The sequence below is a fragment of the Microcaecilia unicolor genome, chromosome 8 (genome assembly GCF_901765095.1).
Source record: "Microcaecilia unicolor chromosome 8, aMicUni1.1, whole genome shotgun sequence".
Classification (NCBI taxonomy): domain Eukaryota; kingdom Metazoa; phylum Chordata; class Amphibia; order Gymnophiona; family Siphonopidae; genus Microcaecilia; species Microcaecilia unicolor.
This window is the reverse complement of record NC_044038.1, coordinates 227,144,112-227,167,572: the sequence shown is the minus strand read 5'-3', so window position 1 is coordinate 227,167,572 and position 23,461 is coordinate 227,144,112. Positions and strand designations below refer to the sequence as shown.

Here is a 23,461-nt window from a genome sequence, read left to right as displayed (position 1 = left end):
TGTCCAGCGGGGTATATATGGTAATCTCATCTTTTTTAAATGTTTCAGACATTTCTGTGTACTTGCTCCCATGATATAACTGAATTCTATTATTCTTCTCACTGTATTTTCAAATGTAAGTCACATTGAACTCAAGTTTGCTTGGGATAATGTGGAATGTAAAAAAAAAATCCTTTATCCTCCACCTTTTAAGACACTGCCTATCCAGCTGGATGGTGATGGCACAATGGAAGCAAGTTTGGTCCAGTGAAGACTAACTCAAAATAACCAGTTCCTTAACTGGGCCCTAGTATTATCACATTGAAAATGTGACCATACCATGCCTCTGTGGTTATGTTCCACTAGTAATTTAAATGATTAATTGTCTATTTTGAAAGGATTATATAACCTTTAGATGCATAACTAGGAACAAAAACATTCACTTATTTATTCATAAGACATAAGCATCGCCATGCTGGGACAGACCAAGGGTCCATCGATCCCAGCACCCTGTCTCCGACAGCGGCCAAAAGAACAATTCCTCATGTACAGCCATAAAACAACCTTTTAGAGTGAATAGTGTTCACAATGAGATCCTTTTATCGACCATGTGGAAGAGATAAGAGTTAAGAGTCTTCAGTTTTGGTACAGTAACAATACAAGAACAAAATATAAGAAAACCAACGCATTAAGGGCTTATATAATAGCCCATTTAGTTGTGTTTAAACAAATGAGAGATCTGCATGAAACAACATATTTGTTTTTATTTTCACTTATAAAACCACTTGTCCCTGAAATATGCTAAAAACTGAATAACCCATTGGTGTATCTAAAATGTAAACTAATACAAAACAGATGCAGATGTGATTCCAAGTGCCCCAGTGAAAGGAGAGTTTAATTTTACTTCCATTTAACTTCAGTGTATTCCCAAGACTGATTACAACAGTTAAGATGAAGCCATCAAGAAACAGGGTATCCTCACTGAAATCTTGCTATCTGTATTATACAGAACAGTGTAGAAAAATGCACACAAAATACTACTACTAAGTACTACTTAACATTTCTAGAGCGCTACTAGGGTTAACTTACGCAGCGCTGTACAGTTTAACAAAGAAGGACAGTCCCTGCTCAAAGGAGCTTACAATCTAAAGGACAAAATGTCAAGTTGCTTGTAACCACTCGCCTCCACCTACCCTCCTCTCCTCCTTCCTGTACACATTAATTGATTTGATTTGCTTACTTTATTTATTTTTTGTCTATTAGATTGTAAGCTCTTTGAGCAGGGACTGTCTTTCTTCTATGTTTGTGCAGCGCTGCGTAAGCCTTGTACATAAGTACATAAGTAGTGCCATACTGGGAAAGACCAAAGGTCCATCTAGCCCAGCATCCTGTCACCGACAGTGGCCAATCCAGGTCAAGGGCACCTGGCACGCTCCCCAAACGTAAAAACATTCCAGACAAGTTATACCTAAAAATGCGGAATTTTTCCAAGTCCATTTAATAGCGGTCTATGGACTTGTCCTTTAGGAATCTATCTAACCCCTTTTTAAACTCCGTCAAGCTAACCGCCCGTACCACGTTCTCCGGCAACGAATTCCAGAGTCTAATTACACGTTGGGTGAAGAAAAATTTTCTCCGATTCGTTTTAAATTTACCACACTGTAGCTTCAACTCATGCCCTCTAGTCCTAGTATTTTTGGATAGCGTGAACAGTCGCTTCACATCCACCCGATCCATTCCACTCATTATTTTATACACTTCTATCATATCTCCCCTCAGCCGTCTCTTCTCCTATAGAAATGCTAAATAGTAGTAGTAGTAGCTTATAACTGCTGTTTCTATCAGCTATAATATTTTTTAAAGCTGTTTTAGTGATATTAAATGTTTATTTCAAGATAATTTATATCTGGATATGGGAAGCTTTCAAAAGAAATGAAAAAGCTGCCAAATAAGTAAAAAAATATATATATTTTGTCCTCCACCTTTTAAGGCACTGTCTAGTCTATCCTACTGGAACAGATATGGACTTTTTACAGAAGGACCACGTATTTATTATTTGTAATAATCTTTTGCTATTGTTTTCAATTTGTTTTGGGTGAACTAAAGCTCCGCCTACTTCCGGCAAGCTCCGCCTACTGGCTTCAGCCGTATAATGGACTAGATAGGAACACAACCCCCCGCCCCCCTCCCCTGTTTTCTTCAACCACCTTGGTGTTAACTATTGTCCTCCTGCTGCCGCGTATCTCTGGCCCAGTGGCGGGGGAGGGAGAGAGCCGAAGGTGAAGAGAGAGACCAAACTTCCTCCCCATGTGGTTACGCCCCTACAAGGGAGGAAAAGTACTTCCGGGTGGGAGAAGAAGCAGAGTTCCGGACTTCCGGCTGTTTTGGTCACTCACATCACACGTGTTTCTTAATTTTTTCTCTTGGATCAGCTGCTGTCGCTGCTATGTTGTCAGGACTGGATCTGATCGGGACTATCGAGGAGGAGCAGGAAGTTCCCGGAGAGTCGGACTCCGAGGAAGAAGAGGTGACTGAGGAAGGGGAGGGAATGTGACTGGGAGAGAGGGAGAGACTGGGCAATTATCTTGCAAGTAGAGGACAGTTTCTCATTTCATACTTAAATAAGGTGACTTTGTGTTTTGTCCTGATGAAAAGGAAATGTCATGCAAACTACCCGTCCCCTTCTCAAAAATTATATGCATTTATTGGGGTTTATTAACTGCCTTAATCAAGAGATTCACCCAAGGTACATAGAACTTACAATTTTGTTAACAGCATAACAATAATAAAATAACCAAGAATAAACATAAATACTAAATGAGGTAAACTTGAAAAAAGTAGATTGAAACCTAATAATAGAACTGGCAAAAAACTATCAAAAATATACACATTTAACCACTGGAATTAAAATGCCAGATATAATACAATGTTAGTGTAATGGTACACCTAATAAGCATGCATTAGAACATTAAACTAACAGAGATATGATGCTAAAGCATTTCTACAATGCGTCTTACCATATAGCTGAGGGACTAAGAGCAGATATATGATGGGAACAAGATGGGGGCTAGAGTCAATTGGGATAATTTGATGGTTGGCTAAACTCGAGACAAGTTATTTGTATAGTTAAGCAAGAGGTAAGGAACTGATCTAAGTTACAGTGTTTGTAGCAAGCTAGTCCAGGTGCAGAATGAGCGAGTCAGTCACCCTGTGTTTTAAAGGTTTGGGAGAAGAGTCAGGCTTTCACCTGCTTGCTGAAGTAGAGGTAATCTCGACTTATACGTAGCCCCTCAGGGAGTAAATTCCAGAGTGTGGGGGCTACTCCTGAGAGGTCTCGCTGGCGGGTATCGCATCATACAATTTCTTTTGACGAATGCACAGATAGTGATGATCCTTGAGAGGACCTTAAAGGTGTGTAAAGGGCTAACTTATTCTTTAAGTCCTCTGGAAGGGTGTGAAGTGGTCACGCTGTTCGCAGCCTTCTATCAGTCGTGCTGCAGTATTCTGAATTAGTTGGAGCTGATATAAACTCTTTTTGGTTTGGCCAGTGTACAGGGCATTACAGTAGTCTAGTCGTGATGTTAGCATGGCATGGACCACTGTGATTGAGCGAAAGATGAGATCCTTAATGCAGTTTGATGCCACTGAAGTGTAGATAAGCATTCCAGGTGCATCTTGAGTGCAACCAGAGCCACTGAGGGAGTTTAATAGAATGTTTGTTGGAGCAGTAGGCTGAGAACTAAGGAAGCCAGGGATCAAATCCTGCTGACACTCATTCTGACTTTGGACATGGGTGCTTGAGTACCCCTAATTTCCATTGGGTTTAGCACTACCCAGTCATTTTGAAAAGTTGGTTCCTATGACTTTGACAAGAAGAGTGGGGACCTGGGGGTGATCAGATCTGATTTGATCATCTTAAGGTGGCAAAACAGGCAGAAAAAGCAACTGCAAAAGCTGGAAGAATGCTTGGTTGCACACAAGAATTCTCCAATGAGTACCATGCAACACAGAGTTTGTACAGTCTTTGAGGTTGCTTTTACATCTTGACTATTTCCATATAATGCACTCTCCTGGGCTGTCTTTTTTTGTCATACCATAATTTTTTTTTGCTTGACTTATTGACTCTGGACTGTCTCTTATGTCTCTGTAAAATGCTGCATGGTCCTGGTGGTGTGCATAAACCTTTTGGAAAATAAATGCAAATAAAAAAAATAGGTAAAAAACCCCCCCAAATAGTAGTAGTAGTAGAACAAATATGAGAAAATGGCCTAGTCAGTGATTAGAGCAAAGGCCTTCTGCTACTGGAACTTCTTGTGGCCTTGGGTAAATCTCTGTATTTGTTGCCTGAGGAATCCACTTAGGGGCCCTTTCACTGTACTATGATAATAAGTGCTTATGCACGTCATTCCTGCGCGCAAAAAGCCTTTTTTACTGTGTGGGTAAAATGGCCAATTTTTCTATTCCCAGCATTAATTTTCTCATTAGTGCGTGAGCACTTACATACACCTATTTTGTAAACAGTAAGGGCTCACGCACTGATCGGTTACGTGCACATATAAAAGTTACCATGGGATACCTGAGCGCACCTCGTGGTAAGCACTTTTTTGCTGCAATAAGCACACGTTAGTGCTTATCACAGCTTAGTAAAAGGGCCCCTTAGATTGTAAACTCTTTGGGGAAGGGGCTTACTGTACAGTGCTAGATTGTATCCTGTAGTGCTATTAAAATAAGTATTAGCGCTTCAGCATGTCCTAGACCTGGTATGTACACATGTACACATTAATTGATTTGATTTGCTTACTTTATTTTTTGTCTATTAGATTGTAAGCTCTTTGAGCAGGGACTGTCTTTCTTCTATGTTTGTGCAGCGCTGCGTACGCCTTGTAGCGCTAGAGAAATGCTAAATAGTAGTAGTAGTAGTATGTGAATCTCTAGGTCTACTGTGTATGCAGCTTTCTCATGCATACTCCGTGGCTAATCCTGAATATCACTGGCCATGGGGTTACTCCTGATATTCGACTCTATATACTGTACATTTTCTCTGTAAGATGTATGTCACATATACTATCCTCAGACTCATCTATTGCAGATACAATATAGCTGAGTGTTACTAAGCTGTGTTTTTTTCCTTTTCTCATTTTTTTTTCTCTTTGATCCAGGGTGGTTTTTTTTCCCCCCTGCTTCTTTGGGCTTTCAGAACTGCAATGTGGTGCCATGAGCCCTCACTTTCCCCTATTTTTATAACCCTTCTAACTTGAATCCATTAGTCTAGCGACTGACCTTTGCCCAGGTTCGTATATCAGGGCCTACAGTTATGGACCCCAGTATATCCACTGTGTCACGACTTTGCAGTTTTGAATGACGTCCTTCTTCCCAGGAGCTGTGTTTTCCCAATATCTGCAATTTATAAGAACTGAGTTTGCAAGTACAGTGAATTAGTCCAACCCACAGGCTAGCCAAGCATTGCAAATTAAGCAAGTTATTTGATGAAGTGTATGCATATATATCATGAATATTCACTGTGGAAATTCGAGACATATGTTTTTGTGGGAAGCAGCTGTCGTGTCAGCGTGATGTACATGTTGAAATAGTGCACTGTCCTGCACATATCTTGAGTGGGGTTGGCTACCTTCTAATGTAAAACAGAAGGATTATAAAGAACCTACAAATATGAATATTTTCAATACTTGATAGTAGTTACCTGAATGTAACTCACCTTGAACTATTTCTGAAAAGGCATTTGTTCAGTCCAAATCCCTTCCCTTATATGCTGCTGGATACTTATCGGGGAAACTGGCCTCTCAGGTGTAGCTGGTGCAGGCAGATACTTTCTTCTCTTACTATTGGCTGTTTGCATTTAGTGCCAACTCTTTTATTTGGTAAGGGACTGCTCTGGCAGCACCTGCTCAGTGATAGACAAGCAAAACATCCTGTCCCTGGTGGCAATTGACCTTCCTTTGGCTAAATCATGCCAGCTTGGCGTGGAGAACGACAACAAATTTAAGAAAGAGAGAATTGCTACACACACACTGAGCTGCAGATCTAGCATTTTTTTAAATCACTTTGGTCACAAGAGCACAGACTGCTGACTGAGGCTGAACGGAACATCAAAGAGGATAAGATCAAGCCCAAAGCTACGTGTTGGGAGGTTTTGTGTATTAGCACGGACGGTGCGATGCGCAGCAGGTTTTAAGAACTTGATAGAGATCACAACACAATAGCTTCACTAGCTTTGAAGGAGGAAGGGAGGGCTGAGAGTGCAATGATGTTCGCATGATTTCTTGCATTTAAAGAGTTCAGCCTGAGCAACAGATTTTACTGAGCACTCATAGATAGTAAGTTAGATAATTTAATAGAACACACATGAGTCACAGCAGTAAAAAAAAAAAATCAAATAAAAATAGAAAATATACAGATAGTACAACGGTTTCTAAAACAAAGTAGTCAGCAAAAATACTGACACCAGAAGGGAAAGATACCCCATTGAAAGGTCTTAAGTGGTAATCTTTATGCCGTGCTCTTGTTTTTGCAGGATGGGCCAATCATTTTGAAGCGGAAGCAGCAGCAGCAGCTGCAAAAAAACCGGAGCACGGATTTCAATGCAGACTTTGTCTTCACGGAGAAAGACAGCTTGTACGATGACAGCTGGGCCATGGCTGATGTCATGCGGCAGCTCAAGAAAAAGGTGAGTTGGTCAGGTAAGGTGTCGCCAGGCCCAGAGGGTCAGCCCACAATGTGAAAGATGTATGTCAAGGGAAACATACTTAGGCTGATTCAGAATTTTCTAATGTGAATCCCGGTGTGCCGTCAGTGTAGCACAGGGCTTACTGAATCCTGAGCGCCATGTTGCCAGTGTCACCATTTCATCAGGGCACACTAAATTAGCTTTCACAATAACGCCTCGTATGTAGCAGTACACTAAAGTAAAGATTAGGCAAAAGTTGAGTTTCCAAAGATGTGACGGAAAATGTAGATGTTCCACGGTACCAGTCATTGAGGTGCTTTACGCCAGTAGCCACATTAAAATAAAATTTAAGCAACCCCCATGCCCTCGTAAGACTTTAGGGTCTGCAGGATCCTCAGTGGCATTGTGGGTTGTCGTCCTCACCACAAGAAGCCCTGTAGAGCCCTACACAAAAAGTAGCACATATGAATTTATCTTGTTGGGCAGACTGGATGGACCGTGCAGGTCTTTTTCTGCCGTCATCTACTATGTTATGTTACTATGTTACTTGACCAAACTGTCCTTCCTGCAGTTCTGCCGCTGCTGCACCTGTACAGTTCTCTGTTGACTTTGAGCCATGTGGTGTCTGAACCCCCAAATCAGTGCCACAAGATTTGAGAGGAGCACAGGAATTCAGTACTGCGGGACTCAAACTCAACTAAGGCCAATGCAGTTTTTCAGGGTTGGTAGGTGGTAGCCTTGACTGACATGTCCAAAGCATAGAACAGGTTGCAGGAGGAGCACCAGTGAAGTGTGGCTTCAGGAATGTGAGAAACCGCAACAAGTAGCCAGCAAGATGAAGAGGAAAGGCAGCTAGCTGAAAAAGGCTCGTGGGTGATGGTGGTTAATTGAGAGAGAGGAATACTGGTGAAGATGATGAGGGAGCAGATTACTTGGAAGATGAGTTGGGTGGGTGGTTGGGGTTAAAACTGGTATGAAGGTGGGTGGTTGAGAAAGGAAGACTGGTGAAAAACAGAGCATGATTGAGAGAGGAGAAGATGGATGGGGGGGGGAGGGTGAAAGGGGAAGACTGCAGGCAGCAGTTTGTGAGGATGAGAGACATCAGGTGAAGACAGGTCGGGTGTGGCAGTAATGTATTAAGAGTCTGATTGTTCAATAAGCTTCCTTCCCTCCCATAGTCACAGAATGAAAAGTCAGCCTTAGCAAATCGGGCCTTAAAGAGAAACTTAGTGGCCGTGTGCTCTCTCAAATCTCTCCCGATGTTCCTGCTGTTCCCCCCCCCCCCCCCCCCCCCGGCTCTTCAAATTTTGGTGGGGACAATGGGGAGTTTCAAAGAGCTCTCAACTACGGGCTTCTAGATCCAAATAAAATTTGTCAAAGTCTATTGTAGAATTAAGGAGAACTTAATACTTTACTCTGCTGAGCTGATCTGTAGCTCAGTGGCATAGCCACAGGTGGGCCTGGGTGGGCCAGGGCCCACCCATTTAGGGCTCATGCCCATCCAACAGTAGCACACGTTTATTGGTAGCATTTTTTTGGTGGTGGTTGGGGGGAGGGAGAACACTTGGTGCCCACCCACTTCTTGTCTAGGCCCATCTAAAATCTGTTGTCTGGCTACGCCCCTGCTGTAGCTGATTCACTATTAGACAAAGAAGACTTCAAGCTCTCAATGTAGTCTCCTTAGACTGTTAATTTTGTATTGCTTTTTATTCACCATTGAACCAAGCCTTCCCCTACTGGAGAAGAGGCCTGCAGAAGTTGCCTCAGTAATGACGTCTACCTTCTTGCATCTCCAGACTTGTGAATTGCCGCTGTGGTGCCTCCACATCCTCTTGGACAGTAGACTCAAATCCAAGGGTGTCCAACCTCGGCCCTCACCAGGTCGGGTTTTCAGGATTTCCCCAATGAATATTCACGAGATCTGTGTGCATACAATGGAGGCAGTGCATGCAGGTAGATCTCATGCATATTTATTGGGGAAATCCTGAGAACCTGACTGGATTGCGGCCTTCGAATACTGAAGTTGGACAACCCTGATGAAATCCAAGTCGCTTGTATGGCTGTTCACAGTACTACAGCCTTGTCTTGATGCTAAGTTGAGCTTGGAACCAGCTGAGCTCACGATGATACCGGGCCGTTTGTTCCCTCCAGCTTATTGAGGAACAAGTTAATATGTCCATTGCTCTTACTGTTAGAAACATGCTGCAGGGCTTGACTTAAGCTGGGCAAAAGTAACCCCATGCATGTAAGTGCTTTTACCTAGAGCCCTCCCCCGAGTCTCCTGCCTAGGCTACTTGTGATGTAGAGGATTTGATTTGATTTATTCTGGGGCTCAGCCGGAAGTAGTCGCTCCATGGTACGCTCCAGTTTTGCATCCTTTTGAATCATTTGACATGTCTTTTCTACGCAGAGGCCAGCGACAACACTGGATGAAAAGATTGAAACCGTGCGAAAGAAACGGAAGAGCCAGGTGAGGAAGAGGATGAGGGTTTTCTCTTGTCTTCTGAGATGGAAATGCTATTTGTTGGGTTCACACCAAACACTGCTTCACAATGTGTTTTTAAGCAGCAGCTGCAGTACTCCTGGGAAGAAAACGCTGGCTTCCCTTTAATTATCCGTTTACTCTGCCAGGGGAATTACGGAAGGGGCGGTGTGGTTCAGGGACTGTGTCGGCCCTTGTCTTCATGAGCTTTGAGCGACGGAGACTCTCTCCAAGGCTGGGGACTAAAGACAGGCTCTTTCTGTAGCCGGGACGATAAGCAGTTGAGGTGGTCTGGCTGTCGGCTGCGTGTTTCAGGTCTAGGGGCTGAATTTTGGGGTTTTATACCTGCTATGTCTATCCTTTTGTATTTAAGGAGAAATCAGCCAAGGAAACTAAAAAGGCCAAGGATCAGCTGGGAGAGACGGAACTAGACATAAAAAGTGAAGAAGAAGAGGAGGAAGAGGAAGAAGGATCCTCGGAGCCTGAATTTTCATCAGCGGATGAGCAAGTTCTTACCAAAGCAGGTATGGTGTGTGAGCGCTGGTCATTTATTTTTATTTATTTATTTTTGTTACATTTATACCCCGCGCTTTCCCACTCATGGCAGGCTCAATGCGGCAGGCAATGGAGGGTTAAGTGACTTGCCCAGAGTCACAAGGAGCTGCCTGTGCCGGGAATCGAACTCAGTTCCTCAGTTCCCCAGGACCAAAGTCCACCACCCTAACCACTAGGCCACTCCTCCACTGTTGCTACTATTTGAGATTCTACATGGAATGTTGCTATTCCACTAGCAACATTCCATGTAGAAGTCAGCCCTTGCAGATCACCAATGTGGCCGTGCAGGCTTCTGTGAGTCTGACGTCCCGCACATACGTGCAGGACGTCAGACTCACAGAAACAGAAGCCTGCGCAGCCTTCTACATGGAATGTTGCTAGTGGAATAGCAACATTCCATGTAGAATCTCTAATAGTAGCAACATTCCATGTAGAATCTCCAATAGTATCTATTTTATTTTTGTTACATTTGTACCCTGCGCTTTCCCACTCATGGCAGGCTCAATGCGGCTTACATGGGGCAATGGAGGGTTAAGTGACTTGCCCAGAATCCCACTAGCAACATTCCATGTAGAAGTCGGCCCTTGCAGATCACCAATGTGGCCGCACAGGCTTCTGCTTCTGTGAGTCTGACGTCCTGCACGTACATGCAGGACGTCAGACTCACAGAAACAGAAGCCTGCGCAGCCTTCTACATGGAATGTTGCTAGTGGAATAGCAACATTCCATGTAGAATCTCTAATAGTAGCAACATTCCATGTAGAATCTCCAATAGTATCTATTTTATTTTTGTTACATTTGTACCCTGCGCTTTCCCACTCATGGCAGGCTCAATGCGGCTTACATGGGGCAATGGAGGGTTAAGTGACTTGCCCAGAATCACAGGGAGCTGCCTGTGCCGGGAATCAAACTCAGTTCCTCAGTTCCCCAGGACCAAAGTCCACCACCCTAACCACTAGGCCACTCCTCCATTTAGGATTACTGAATAACGTTCGTAGCTCCTCCCCTTTCCACCTGGCTGTCTCCTCTTTCTGCCCAGCTCTCTTCCTGGTCATGCGTCTTTCATTGCTGCCATTTTACCCCGAGAGCACTTGGCTAGGTCACTTCCTCACTATTCTTTGCACCTTGCTTGTAGAATCTTCCTGGATGGTGATCACTTCAGGCTTTGGGTTTCCACTGGGGTTTCCTGGAACACACAAGGGTCTCTTCTCAGAGAGCGTGGGGGCAGCAGAAATTTGCTTTTGAATTTTCCACATTTTGTCCAAAGATGTTGTCTCTCAGCCGTGACGAGCTCCAGAGTGGGTTCTTCAGTAGCAGGGGAGGGAAGTCCATTCGTAGGTTGTGGCCTAGCAGGAAGTCAGTCTTTTTTGCTCTCCAGGAGAGCCTCCGGTTCTTCTTACATCTGGCTGTCTTGTCTGTCTGCAGACACCCTGAAAGTGAAGGAGAGGAAGCGCAAGAAGAAAGGAGGAAAGGAGGTGAGTATCGGGACAGTTTCAGAAGCTGGAGGCAGGATTGAGTAGACAATAATGTACAAAGGAGGGGAAAAGAAATAACATAGTGGGGAATGGGGTGAGGAGCGCTGGAAGGTTGGTGGGTTGATATGGAAGGAAAGATACTGGTTTGATGTTGACACAGGGGTCTTATGTTCTTTCTGAAGTGGAAGCTAGAGCAAGAGGAGTGGGTGGGAATTGGGGAGGGGTTGTATTTTTTTTTATATATATGTTATATTTAAATGTTCTATTCATTGTTGGTGGTTTTGTCATTCTAGAAAGCTGAGAGTTTTTTCGAAGATGCATCGCAGTATGATGAGAGCCTGTCATTCCAAGACATGAACCTCTCTCGACCTCTGTTAAAGGTATCTTGATATGTCTTTCCAGCAGGAGCTCTGATCCCTTTCTATCAGCGTGCCTCAGGACTCTTTCACTCATCCGTCCCTGCATGAACTCTAAAACCTGTTCCAGCTTAGAGCCTCGCACTTATAGGTGTTGCTGTACAGATGGTGTAAGAATATTTTCCCTGTTTCCGATTGTGTGAGCCCTGAAAGCCTCAAAGTTGATATTTCTTGTACTCTTTTTGATGGAATGCGAGTGTGGGGATGCAATTCAAGTGTAAATTTGCTCTATAATGTGCCACTGATTGCTTATGGCTCCTCCTGCAGGCGATCACAGCTATGAACTTCAAGCAGCCCACCCCAATTCAGAAGGCCTGTATTCCTGTTGGGCTCCTAGGGAAGGATATCTGTGCTTGTGCTGCCACTGGGACAGGTGAAATCTTCTGCAGATACTTGGAAATGTGCTGTCTATAGGATAAGCTCCCAGGTCTGGATATTAGCTGAGGCACTGTTCCTGGGAAAGGAGAGGCTCCTAAAGACGGTCATTGTGAAGCCACCATTTCTACATGGAGCTCCCAGGTCTTGCAATGGACGACAAAACATGCAGTTTATGAAATAAATTTTTCCCTTTTTTTTAACAGGTAAAACAGCCGCTTTCGCTCTCCCTGTGCTTGAGCGACTAATCTATAAACCACGTCAAGCTCCAGTGACGCGAGTTTTGGTTCTGGTCCCCACCCGAGAGCTGGGTATCCAGGTGCATTCGGTTGCAAAACAGCTGGCACAGTTTACTAGTGTCACAACCTGCCTTGCTGTGGGTAAGTACTGGTTAGGGAAAATCTTGTTAAGGCCTGTATTTTCCACCAGCTTTCGAAACACGCCAATCTTTATCCGTGAGATGTTAAGTGTCTTTGGGGAAAAAAAGAAGAAAAAATCAAAAAAATGTAAAAAAAACAAGACGACACTTCAAATAAATGTTTTTTTTTTTAATTCATAAAATTTTTATTGAAAGGTGATATGACTCGACACAGCTGTGTTTCAGCCCAACTGGCCTGCATCAGGAGTCTATTTAAAACAAATAGAATTAACACAAATGTCAGTATAATAAAAATAATGGTAAAGATAATAAACTCAACCATAAAACCCAAAATGTAAACATATCTATCTGAAATACCATTTTTAACCAATCAAAATAGAACACATCAATATATACACAATAAATGACAGCAAGTAAAAACCTCTAATATCAGCCAAAATAATTAGTATAATCATATTGAACTAATGTTTAATTGTACAGAATATAATATAAATAATTCTAATGTAACTTAAATGAACATCATTTTAAGTAAATTAAAAGCTAAAAAATAAAAAATATAAAAATAAATTAGGTTCACGCATATCAATGTTGACTTTCCTTACTGTATATAACTAAAGAAAAATACAACTATATAAAGCACTTTGTATACACTAAATAAAAATAAATTTCATTATTAAAATATACAAAAAATGTTTATTAACTTCATTGTCAATGATTTCAAACAAAATATTATCCTATCAATGAATTTTCAACATTATACAAGTTATGTAAGAAAACGGAAAGTTCCTCAGCGACCCTCCAGACCGGTCAAGACGCGTGGGTTATGTCCTCCTACCAGCAGAGGGAGACTGAGAAAACACTAAGCTTTTGAAGCCTGTATATATAACCTGTGCAGAACCTCCACTAGCCAGTATTTTCTCAGTCTCAGCAGAGGTAGCAGTTGACAGCCTGTGCAGTCTCCAATAATCTGGTGAGGTAGTTTGTCATTGGGTCGTAGGATTTTTTCCTTCCAAACTTTATTCTGTTGCAGTACCCTGTACGTGTGTGTAAAAAAAAAAAAAAAAAAAAAAAAGTGCTTTGGGGCCCTGGGTCTGGTGGGGCCCAGTTTTTCCCCCTGGGGTGTTACACCTATGTTTGGGTCCCTCCCCCTGTGCTGCTCTCTATTTCTGTTGGCTTGGCAGCTTTGTGCCTCGGCTGCTTTCTCAGTATTGTAGCCTTGAGTGCCTTACAATTTCCAGATGCCAGAATTAGAGTACTGTGCCTTTAAGGTCAGTTATTCTATTTCGTTTTGCTTGGCAGCTTTGTGCCTCGGCTGCTTTCTCAGTATTGTAGCCTTGAGTGCCTTACAATTTCCAGATGCCAGAATTAGAGTACTGTGCCTTTAAGGTCAGTTATTCTATTTCGTTTTGCTTGGCAGCTTTGTGCCTCGGCTGCTTTCTCAGTATTGTAGCCTTGAGTGCCTTACAATTTCCAGCTGCCAGAGTTGGAGTACTGTGCCTTTAAGGGCATTTATTTCTTTATTTTCAGCGGACCGAACGGGGGTTTTGATTCCTTGCTGGAACGAGAGAGCAGCGCTTTCTCCAGTGCTTTTGCAGTGTGAGTGAGTTTTTGGTTTGGCGCGTTTGCGGAACAGCTTTTCCCTTCCCTCGTGGTTTATGGCGGCCCAGCTCCTCCGATGTCGCGAGGGGTAGAGGCGCCGGGCGCTCAGTGTAGCTTTGCGGTGCACCTATAAAGGTGGCTGCGGCACCCCCCGACTTGACCGCGGAGGGATCGATGGTGTCGGGAGTCTCCGGGTCAGCGGGAGCGTAGGCAGGGCCGCTGTCAGCGGGAACAGTTTCGGCGGGAACAGCCGCCATCTTGAGTCTGACGCGGCCCATGGAGCCGGCTGGTTTTGGGCCTGCGGCCTCCGTTTTTGGCACAAAAGGGCCTAATGACGGTCCAGGAATGGTGGGCTTTCCTCCAGATTTTGTCTGGACGCGGTATCAGGCCTGGAGATCGGGACCCCCTCCCTCCCCCCCCCCAATTGGAAGAGGGGGCTATTTCCATCTTGGCTGAGAGACCACGGTTAGAGTGGTCAGAGGACAGGCAATGTTTTTCTCCTGTAGCTGCAGAAGCTGTGCTTAGTGATCTGGGGGAGTCAGATGGAATTGACGGCTCTCAGGAGCAGGATTGGTGGATTCCTGGAGAGGATCCTTCAATAGTGCGGATTTTCCATAGAGATGAGCTGTCAGAACTCATAGATCAGGTGTCATCCACCCTTCAGTTTGGTCCTGAGGTGGCTTTGGGGGAAACTGTCCAGGATCCGTTGGTGAAGGGCATTCAGCGTCAGGCGTGATCCTTCCCTATGAACAAGGATCTCCGGGAGATGATTTGTCAGGAATGGGATTTGCCGTGTAAGGTGGCAAAGGCAATGGCGAGGCTTTATCCCCTCCCTCAGGATGATAGGGATTCCTTTAAGGCTCCCACGGTAGATGCAGTAGTGACGGCAGTAATTATAGCTACGGCTATCCCGGTTGATGGAGGAACGGCTCTCCGTGATCCTCAGGATAGGAAGTTGGGATCTTTTCTCAAGCGTAGTTTTGTTTTGTCGGCTCTAGCCCTGCAGGCCTCGGTTTGTGGGGGTCTGGTAGCTCGGGCATGTTTTCGTTGGGCCGAGAAGCTCCTGGATGATTCGGTAGATGTTGGTTCTTCTGGGGGTCAGGAGTTAGCCGACTTGGACATGGGTTCATCCTTTTTGTCTGAGGCTTTTATGATTTGTTGCCTACTTCAGACAAAAAATATGGCTATGGTTGTGGGTCTCTGCCACTTAAGGGAGCTATGCTCTTTGGAGAAGATTTGGACAAGTTAGTGTGAGGTCTTAGTGATACCAAGGTTCTATGGCTTCCAGATTTTCGGTTCAAGGCAGGGGCCAGAACTAGTTCCTCTCGGGGACGGTTTAGGGAGGCTCAGCGGTATAGGCCGGGCAGATCAAGTGGGACCTACCCCTAGCTGTCTGTTTGTCCAATTTAGATTGTAAGCTCTGTTGAGCAGGGACTGTCTTTTCATGTTAATTTGTACAGCGCTGCATAAGTCTAGTAGTGCTATAGAAATGTTTAATAGTAGTAGGACCTCTAGGGGTCGGTTTTTCCAGCGCACACAGTTCTTTCGTGAGAGTCGTCGCGGAGGGCGTGGCTTTTCCGCGGGAGGTTAGTATTCAGGCCACAATTCCCAATGAAGGTGTGCGGGCTCAGGCTCTGGTGCATGTTGGGGCTCGGCTGAGTCTGTTTTACCAGAGTTGGGCCCAAATCAGGTCAGATCAGTGGGTTCTCAAGGTGTTTCGAGGCGGATGTGCGCTGGAATTCGAAAGCTGTTCTCCCGAAGTGTTTCTGGAATCCCTCTGTCGGTCTTGGAGCAAGAGGGCAGCAGTGAGGGACACTCTGCGGTGGCTGCTCGCGTTGGGAGCCGTGGTTCCTGTTCCTTCAGATCAGCAACGCTCAGGGTGCTATTTGATCTATTTTGTGGTCCACAAGAAAGAGGACACTTTTCGTCACATTTTAGATCTCAAAAGGGTCAATGCGGCACTCAAGGTGCCCTCTTTCCGGATGGAGACGTTGCGGTCGGTCACTGGTGCGGTCAGGAAAGGAGAGTTTCTCACTTCCCTGGATTTGACGGAAGCTTATCTTCACTTTCCTTTGTGCAGCCTTTTGGTTCCAAGTTACAGGGTCCGATTCGTCGGTTCCTTGCAGAGAAGGCGCCGACGGCCCGTACTTATCGTCAGGTCCTGGGCCTGATGGCGGCGACCATAGAGGTAGTTCCGTGGGCCAGGGCGCACATGCGTCAGGTACAGTCAGCTCTGCTCAGTCGTTGGTCCCCTCTGTCGCAGGACTTGGAAATGTGTTGTCCGCTGTCGGTGGCCCCTCGTCTCAGTCTCCGCTGGTGGCTCAGTCCGCGCAATTTGGGAAAGGAATGCCGTTGGAGTCCCCACAGGGGCTGGTAATGGTCACGGATGCCAGTCTGCAAGGTTGGGGGGCACATTGTCTCAGTCAGGTAGCTCAAGGCCGGTGGTCTCGGGCAGAAGCAGAGTGGTCCATCAACCGGCTGGAAACTCGGGCCATTCGGGTGGCGCTCCAGGCCTTGACGTCGGTGGTTCGCCACAAGGCAGTCCGAGTGCTCTGTGACAATGCCATGGCAGTAGCATATGTCAACCGTCAAGGGGGGAACAAAGAGCCTTGGCGGCGCAGTTGAACTCATCTTCAGGCTCTCTTGGCAGCGCATGTGGCCGGGGTAGGTCACATAGATGCAGATTATCTCAGCAGGCACACTCTAGATCCCAGAGAGTGGTCTTTTCTTCGGTCAGTGTTCCAGTGAGTTGTGTCGGTCTGGGGACTTTCGGTGATCTTAGGGCAACGGCTCGCTATGCGCAAGTTCAGAGATTTTTTTTTTTCAGTCGCTGAAGAGACCCTTGAGCGGAGGAAATCGACACTCTTCTGTTGCCTTGGCTTCGGGAGTGACTGTATGTGTTTCCTCTGTGGCTGTTAGTCGGTCGAGTAATATAGCGCATCGAACATCACTCCGGTCGGGTGATTCTGGTAGCTTCGGATTGGCAGCGTCGACCATGGTATGGAGACCTGGTGCGGTTGGCAGGGGCGGCGGCCCTGCCTTTGTTGGGATCAGTTCTGTGTCAAGGCCCGATAATCATGCCGGATCCGGCTCGGTTTTCGCTTATGGCTTGGCTCTTGAGCGGCACAAGTTGAAGAAGAAGGGGCTTTCGTCCAGTGACTTTGCTACGATGTTGAGTTGCCGTAGACGATCCACTTCCTTGGCGTATGTCCGGGTTTGGAGAATCTTTGAGCACTGGTGTGAAGACCATCGAGTTCGGCCGTTTCACTCTTCGGTGGCGGAAGTTTTGGAATTTTTGCACGATGGTGTTGATAGAGGTCTGGCCTTGTCTACACTGAAGGTTCAGGTGGCAGCTTTGTCATGTTTTCGTGGGAAGCTTCAGTGAAAGTCCTTCGCGTCTGTGCCTGAGGTAGTGCGTTTTTTGAAGGGTGTTAAGTTGCTGCGTCCGCCTCAGTGACGGATGGTGCCTCCGTGGGATTTGAAGCTAGTTTTGGATGCTTTGATCAGGCCTCCGTTTGTGCCTCTGGTATCGGCATCTTGTAAGGATTTATCTTTAAAGGCGGTCTTGTTGGTGGCGATTACTTCAGCACAGAGTGTTTCAGAGCTTCAGGCTTTGTCTTTTAGGGAACCATTTTTGTCCTTTCTGAGGGAAAGGTTTCGTTGCGGACGGTGCTTTCCTTTTTTGCCCAAGGTGGTTTCCGAGTTCCATGTTAATCAGGTCATCTCTCTGCCAGTGTTGGGTGATATGGCTGGAGATTCGGAGCAGCGTGGTATTGCCAAGCTGGATGTCAGGAGAGTTTTGAGTTGTTATCTCTCTGGAACTCAGGACTTCAGAGCCTCTGACCGTTTGTTCGTTCTTCATGGTGGCCCAAAGAAGGGTGCAGCGGCTCCTAAGGTGACCATAGCACGGTGGTTGAAGGAGGCGGTTGCATCTGCTTACTTGGTGAAGGGTCCTGTGGTGCCTAGGGGCTGGTCTGCTCATTCCACTAGGGGAATGGCAGCCTCGTGGGCGGAGAATAGTATGATTTCTCTGTTAGATATTTGTCGGGCTGCGGTTTGGTTTTCGTTGCATTCCTTTGTGAAGCATTATAGGATTCCTGTGCATGCAAAGGACGAGGTGTGCTTTGGGGCAGCAATTTTGACCTCTGGCCTTAGTAGGTCCCTCCCATAAGTTAGTTACTGCTCTGGTACGTCCCACGCGTCTTGACCGGTCTGGAGGGTCGCTGAGGAAGGTGAAATTAGATCTTACCTGCTAATTTTCTTTCCTCTAGACCCTCCAGACCGGTCAAGAGCCCGCCCTGTCTGTATTGGAGGCCAGGAGGTGTGTTTGTTGGATAATTCTTGGCTGCTGTAAATTGTTGTTTCTCTAATTGCAGACTGTTTATTTCTGTTTTGTGATAGGAGTCCGGGACAGGTGGGGCTCTTCTTTGATAGTCCACCTGTAGAAGCCCAACTGTTTTATCAAAGGCAAAGGAACATGTTTCCGTAAGAGCAAGCGTAAGATGTTTCTTGTTTTTGCAGTTTACTGTGACCACGTACAGGGTTGCTAGTTGTTGTTAGTGTTTTTTGTTTCTCTGTTTTGTCAGGGGTATACTGGCTAGTGGAGGTTCTGCACAGGTTATATATACAGGCTTCAAAAGCTTAGTGTTTTCTCAGTCTCCCTCTGCTGGTAGGAGGACATAACCCACGCGTCTTGACCGGTCTGGAGGGTCTAGAGGAAAGAAAATTAGCAGGTAAGATCTAATTTCACCTTTGTGTAGTAACATTTGAAAATTTTGGTTTCATTTTTAGTTAGCAGGTTAAAAAAAAAGCGCATGAGATAGCATCATATTTTTTAATATTGGTGCGCTGTTCGTGTAACTTATATAATGTTGAAAATTCATTATTTTGGCTGATATTAGAGGTTTTACTTGCTGTCATTTATTGTGTATATATTGATGTGTTCTATTTTGATTGGTTAAAAATGGTATTTCAGATAGATATGTTTACATTTTGGGTTTTATGGTTGTTTATTATCTTTACCATTATTTTTATTATATTGACATTGTGTTAATTCTATTTGTTTTAAATAGACTCCTGATGCAGGCCAGTTGGGCTGAAACACAGCTGTGTTGAGTCATATCACCTTTCAATAAAATTTTACTAATTAAAAAAAAACTTTTGTATTTGAAGTGTCGTCTTGTTTTTTTACATTTTTTTGTTTTTTTTCTTCTTTTTTTCTTATTTTTTGTGTGTCATCTTCGCTGTTGTTGTTCAATTGTTTGATTTTTTTTTTGCGAGGATCAGTTTCTTCTGTTTTTTGTTGGAAAGTGTCTTTGGGGGTCAGAACCCCTAATAGTAGTTGCACTGGCCTGAAAGCTGACATGAAACATGTCATGGACATTACAGACTAGAGAGGTAAAATTTAGATCTTACCTGCTAATTTTCTTTCCTTGAGTCCCTCCAGACCAGTCCAGACGTGTGGGTATTCACTCTTGCCAGCAGATGGAGACTGAGATCCACTAAGTTAGAGGCTGCACAGGACACTTATAGGATATCATCACTATCTAGTCATTTCCTTAACAAAGCAAAGAGTAAACAATATCCCCCATGCATCCAGGGGACAAGACCTAGTTGAAAACTCGATAAGAAATTCATTAAAACCAAACAGACCACACTATGCTGTAGAAGATAGGGATTAGTGCTACCAATCCCTATTACTATCCACAAATTCTGACTTATACTGTATCCAATATCCACTAAGACCAGGCCTCCTGAGTCTACAGACCTCAACAACACCATGTCTTCCAGCTCTTTCTCCACGGAAATCTGCAGCCTCTTGGCCCCAGATGGTGTGTCCTCCAAGCAAGGGAGAGAGTCCCCTTGCACCTGCTTGCCTGACTCCCAAGCCCTTCTGCATGCAAAAGTCTTGGTGCATCAAAAGAACAAATTCAGGACTGAACCCCTGCATGGACTGCTGGTTCACCTCCTTAATACATCTCAGGTCCTCTGGAGGCTGCATACCCATACTGTTTAATTCTGGGTGCTCTTTGTCCAGTAACTCTTATGGTGGCAGTTCTCACCAGAATTGATTGTTTTGCTATGTTCAATGCACTCTTAGGTGAAGCACCGTGGTCTGCCTCACCAGCCTGCAGCCGCTCATTTGGTGCTTCAGCCACAGAAACCGCTCTGGCACAGCCTGTCTTGTACATGCAGCACTGGCCACCAGTGGAGACTCCAGAGCGGCGGCTGCCGCCGCAAACTGCACACCACTGGCTGTGTTCTTCCTGCATAGACGTGTCTCAGATGTACTCCACCTGACATGAGAGAGATTTGCATGCCTGCTGCCTCCTTGGTATGCAAATGCATTTCATGCATATTCATTAGGGGTATCCTGAAAACCTTATTTGCAGCCCTCAAGAACTGAGCTTGTGCAACCCTGCTGTAGGCTGAGTTGTAGCATCTTATTGGTCTGCATGGGCTCCCTTTTCTTTTTAAAGGGGGGGGGGGCGCACACACGAGAGAGAAGAGGAACAGTTAAGTCTGCTCATTTTGTTTATCCTTCTAGGCTTTCTATGTACCTTTGCACTGTAATAGAGGTGGGAAAATGTGGGATACAAATGCAACAAATAAATAAATAAATAACACTAGTTGCTGGGATCTCTGTTGGGAAGGAGTAAAACTCCAGTGCACTGAGCATGTGCGTGTGGACCTTTTTCTTCCTTAGGTGGTCTGGACGTGAAGACACAGGAGGCATCTCTTCGAGCGGGGCCCGATATCCTTATTGCCACGCCTGGACGTCTCATTGACCACTTACACAACTGCCCTTCCTTCAACCTGAGCAGCATTGAGGTGCTGATCCTGGATGAGGCAGATAGGTAAGGGGGAGAGGGAGCAATGTATTTTGGAGGCAGGGAGCACTTGTTTTCTCACAGTGGCCAGTGCAAGTCACTTGAAGTATCTAACCGATTCTGCTACAGAGATTCATTCCCTATTAGTCACTCCTAGTTCCCATGCGATCGCCTCTCTTACAAGGTCTTTTCTGCGGTCATGCATCAGATCAAGTGACTTTAATATCACCCCTTCCATTAAACTGTATTTACTAGAGATAAAAGTAACGTGTATGTATCAACACCTAGATCCAACAGTGACGATTTACAATTTATATCTGTCAGAATCAAAAGGTCAAAGAAAGCCCCCTTTGGTTGTCTTCCAGGTGCACTAAGGGGGGGCAGTAATTCACTTATATGATCACCCCGTGAGTTTTCCTTTTTGCTGATGTTTCTTTCCTCTTCTGTCCCGTCCCCCCCCCCCCCTTCCCAGTGTTTCTTGGCTATTACACTGGTAGACTTTTTTGGGGGAGGGGGGGGGGGGCAATGTGGCTCTTTATGTCCTCTAGTTCTTTTTTTCTTGACTTAATAAAAAAATCCATAATAAAATAGAATTTGTATTTCACGTTAAGTTTAGTTATCTCCAAGACCTACCTGTGTAGATTATAAACACTATGTGTCTTCGTTATCACATAATCAAAGGTCTTTTTCAAGACCAGATTCTCATCCCGACACAGAGTATGTTAAAGCCTCTAAAGACCACACAAGGCTTACAAGACTCCTGAAGCAGGCCTGTGGCCGAAACACAGTACTGTGTCGAGTCTTCGATCAATAAAACCTAATTCAGAAACTTCAGACCGTTGTCCTCCGCTCAGGGGTTCATGGTCACCTTCCCACTGTCTTCTATGTCCATGGTTTCATGAGCACCAGTTCCTGTTAAAACACAAAATGTCCAAAACCTTTTCCAGAAAATGTGGTATGTTTGCCTGCATTTTGCTTAAGATTCTGGTGAGATATGCCATGAACGGATAATGTTCAGAGTCCTACACTATCTTTCTGTCTGTCTCCCTAGGATGTTGGACGAATATTTTGAAGAGCAGATGAAAGAGATTATCCGGTTGTGCTCACGCCAGCGTCAGACCATGCTCTTCTCAGCTACTATGACCGATGAGGTGAAATCCTTGTCTCATGGTCTCCGTCTGTAGAGGAGGGGGCGCTGCAGGAGAAAGCGTGAGGTGGATGCCTGGAAACCTAAATAAGTCATTGCAACATGCTTTGTGCTCTTGGGAGAGGGGGGGGGGGGGGGGGGGGGAGATTACAGTGTACTAGACGAGTGCATTTGCTGTCCATGGCTCAGCATTTTGGAATTTGCTACCCCTTGAGCTGCACCAGGATTAAAAAAAAAAGTTCTTATTTAGCTTTTGTGAACAAGCTAAAGCCCAGTTAATAAGATACAGACGTTTAAATATGTATTAATGTGCAAAGTAATCTTTTTCAGAGACAGGAAAGTGGTAGAGCTAGAGGTCATAAGTTGAGGTTGCAGGGTGGGAGACTTAGGAGCATGTCGGAAAATACTTTTTCAAAGAAACAGTGGTGGATGCCTGGAATACCCTCCTTCGGGAGGTTGCGAAGACAGAAACAGTGCCAGAATTCAAGAATGCACGGGATAAATACAGAGGCTCCCTATATAGAAAAAGAATGGAATACAATTAAAGCTAAACTTAACTGGAGTAAGTTTTGATGGCAACTTCAGAGGCTGGGAAGTTAGACCAAAGCCAGGCAGACTTCTGTGGTCCTGGGTGCTGTAAATGGCATAAAACAAATCGGGATCAAGGCTGGGAGTTGGCTTCGACAGCAATTCCAGTCGTTGGGAAGTAGGACTGATGCCAGGCAGACTTCTATGGTCTGTGCCTCAAAATTGGCAGAGAGCGAGAGAGATTAAGTATACTAGTATTTAATCATGAAGGAATTGGAACCTGTGCAGAGCGTCAGATTCAACTCTGGCCACCTTGTCGGGCAGACTGGATGACCCATGCAGGTCTTTTTTTCTGCTGACATTTACTATGTTACTATTATTTTTTTTTTTTTTAATTTTGATGATTGGGTGGATAGGGATAAGTGGGAGTAGCAACAGGGTGAGATTTTTGATTTTGCTGCGTTATGTTTGTATCTTTGTATTGGATATAGTGTTTTATGTTGTAATTCACCTCACGCTTTTTGGTTTAAAAAAAAATGCAGAGTAGAAGGACAGAAACAGCTGTATGTTAGTGGCAGAATATGTTCAAAAAAGAACAAGTCTTTTATACTTTTTCATTTCGTTTTAGTATTTTTTTGTTCTTGGGGTTTTTTGTTTGTTTGTTTGTTTTTTTAGGTATCATTTTGAATTTTGATGAACTTCACCCTGTCTCCTTATGCCTGCAGGTGAAAGACTTGGCTTCCGTGTCTCTGAAGAACCCCGTTCGTATCTTTGTGAACAGTAACACGGATGTGGCTCCGTTTCTGCGCCAGGAGTTCGTCCGGATCAGATCTAATCGGGAGGGTGACAGGGAGGCTATTGTGTCAGGTAGGCTTCCTTGGTAGAGGTCGCAGATAACTCTCCTTGCTTTGGCCTGGCGTGCTAGTAAGTGGCTGTGTCCTGGGCGTAGTCTGAGGTTTTGCTGGAAAGAAATATCGTTGCAAGGGTTTCACTCGATCCCTGGGGATAGCG

At 44.9% G+C, this 23,461-nt stretch overlaps 1 protein-coding gene across 1 annotated transcript in view; it reads left to right on the top strand.

Moving 5' to 3' along the window:
* Positions 1–2,234: 2,234 nt before the first annotated feature.
* The window catches only part of DDX27 (DEAD-box helicase 27), a 39,615-nt gene continuing 18,388 nt past the window's right edge, over positions 2,235–23,461 (top strand). Inside the window, exons 1-11 of the mRNA XM_030211440.1 lie at positions 2,235–2,506; positions 6,512–6,664; positions 9,075–9,134; positions 9,520–9,670; positions 11,127–11,176; positions 11,470–11,556; positions 11,860–11,965; positions 12,174–12,347; positions 20,652–20,802; positions 21,827–21,926; positions 23,176–23,317. Coding sequence (XP_030067300.1) covers positions 2,426–2,506; positions 6,512–6,664; positions 9,075–9,134; positions 9,520–9,670; positions 11,127–11,176; positions 11,470–11,556; positions 11,860–11,965; positions 12,174–12,347; positions 20,652–20,802; positions 21,827–21,926; positions 23,176–23,317 — 1,255 coding nt within the window. The 5' untranslated portion in view covers positions 2,235–2,425. The remainder of the gene's footprint in view (positions 2,507–6,511; positions 6,665–9,074; positions 9,135–9,519; positions 9,671–11,126; positions 11,177–11,469; positions 11,557–11,859; positions 11,966–12,173; positions 12,348–20,651; positions 20,803–21,826; positions 21,927–23,175; positions 23,318–23,461) is intronic.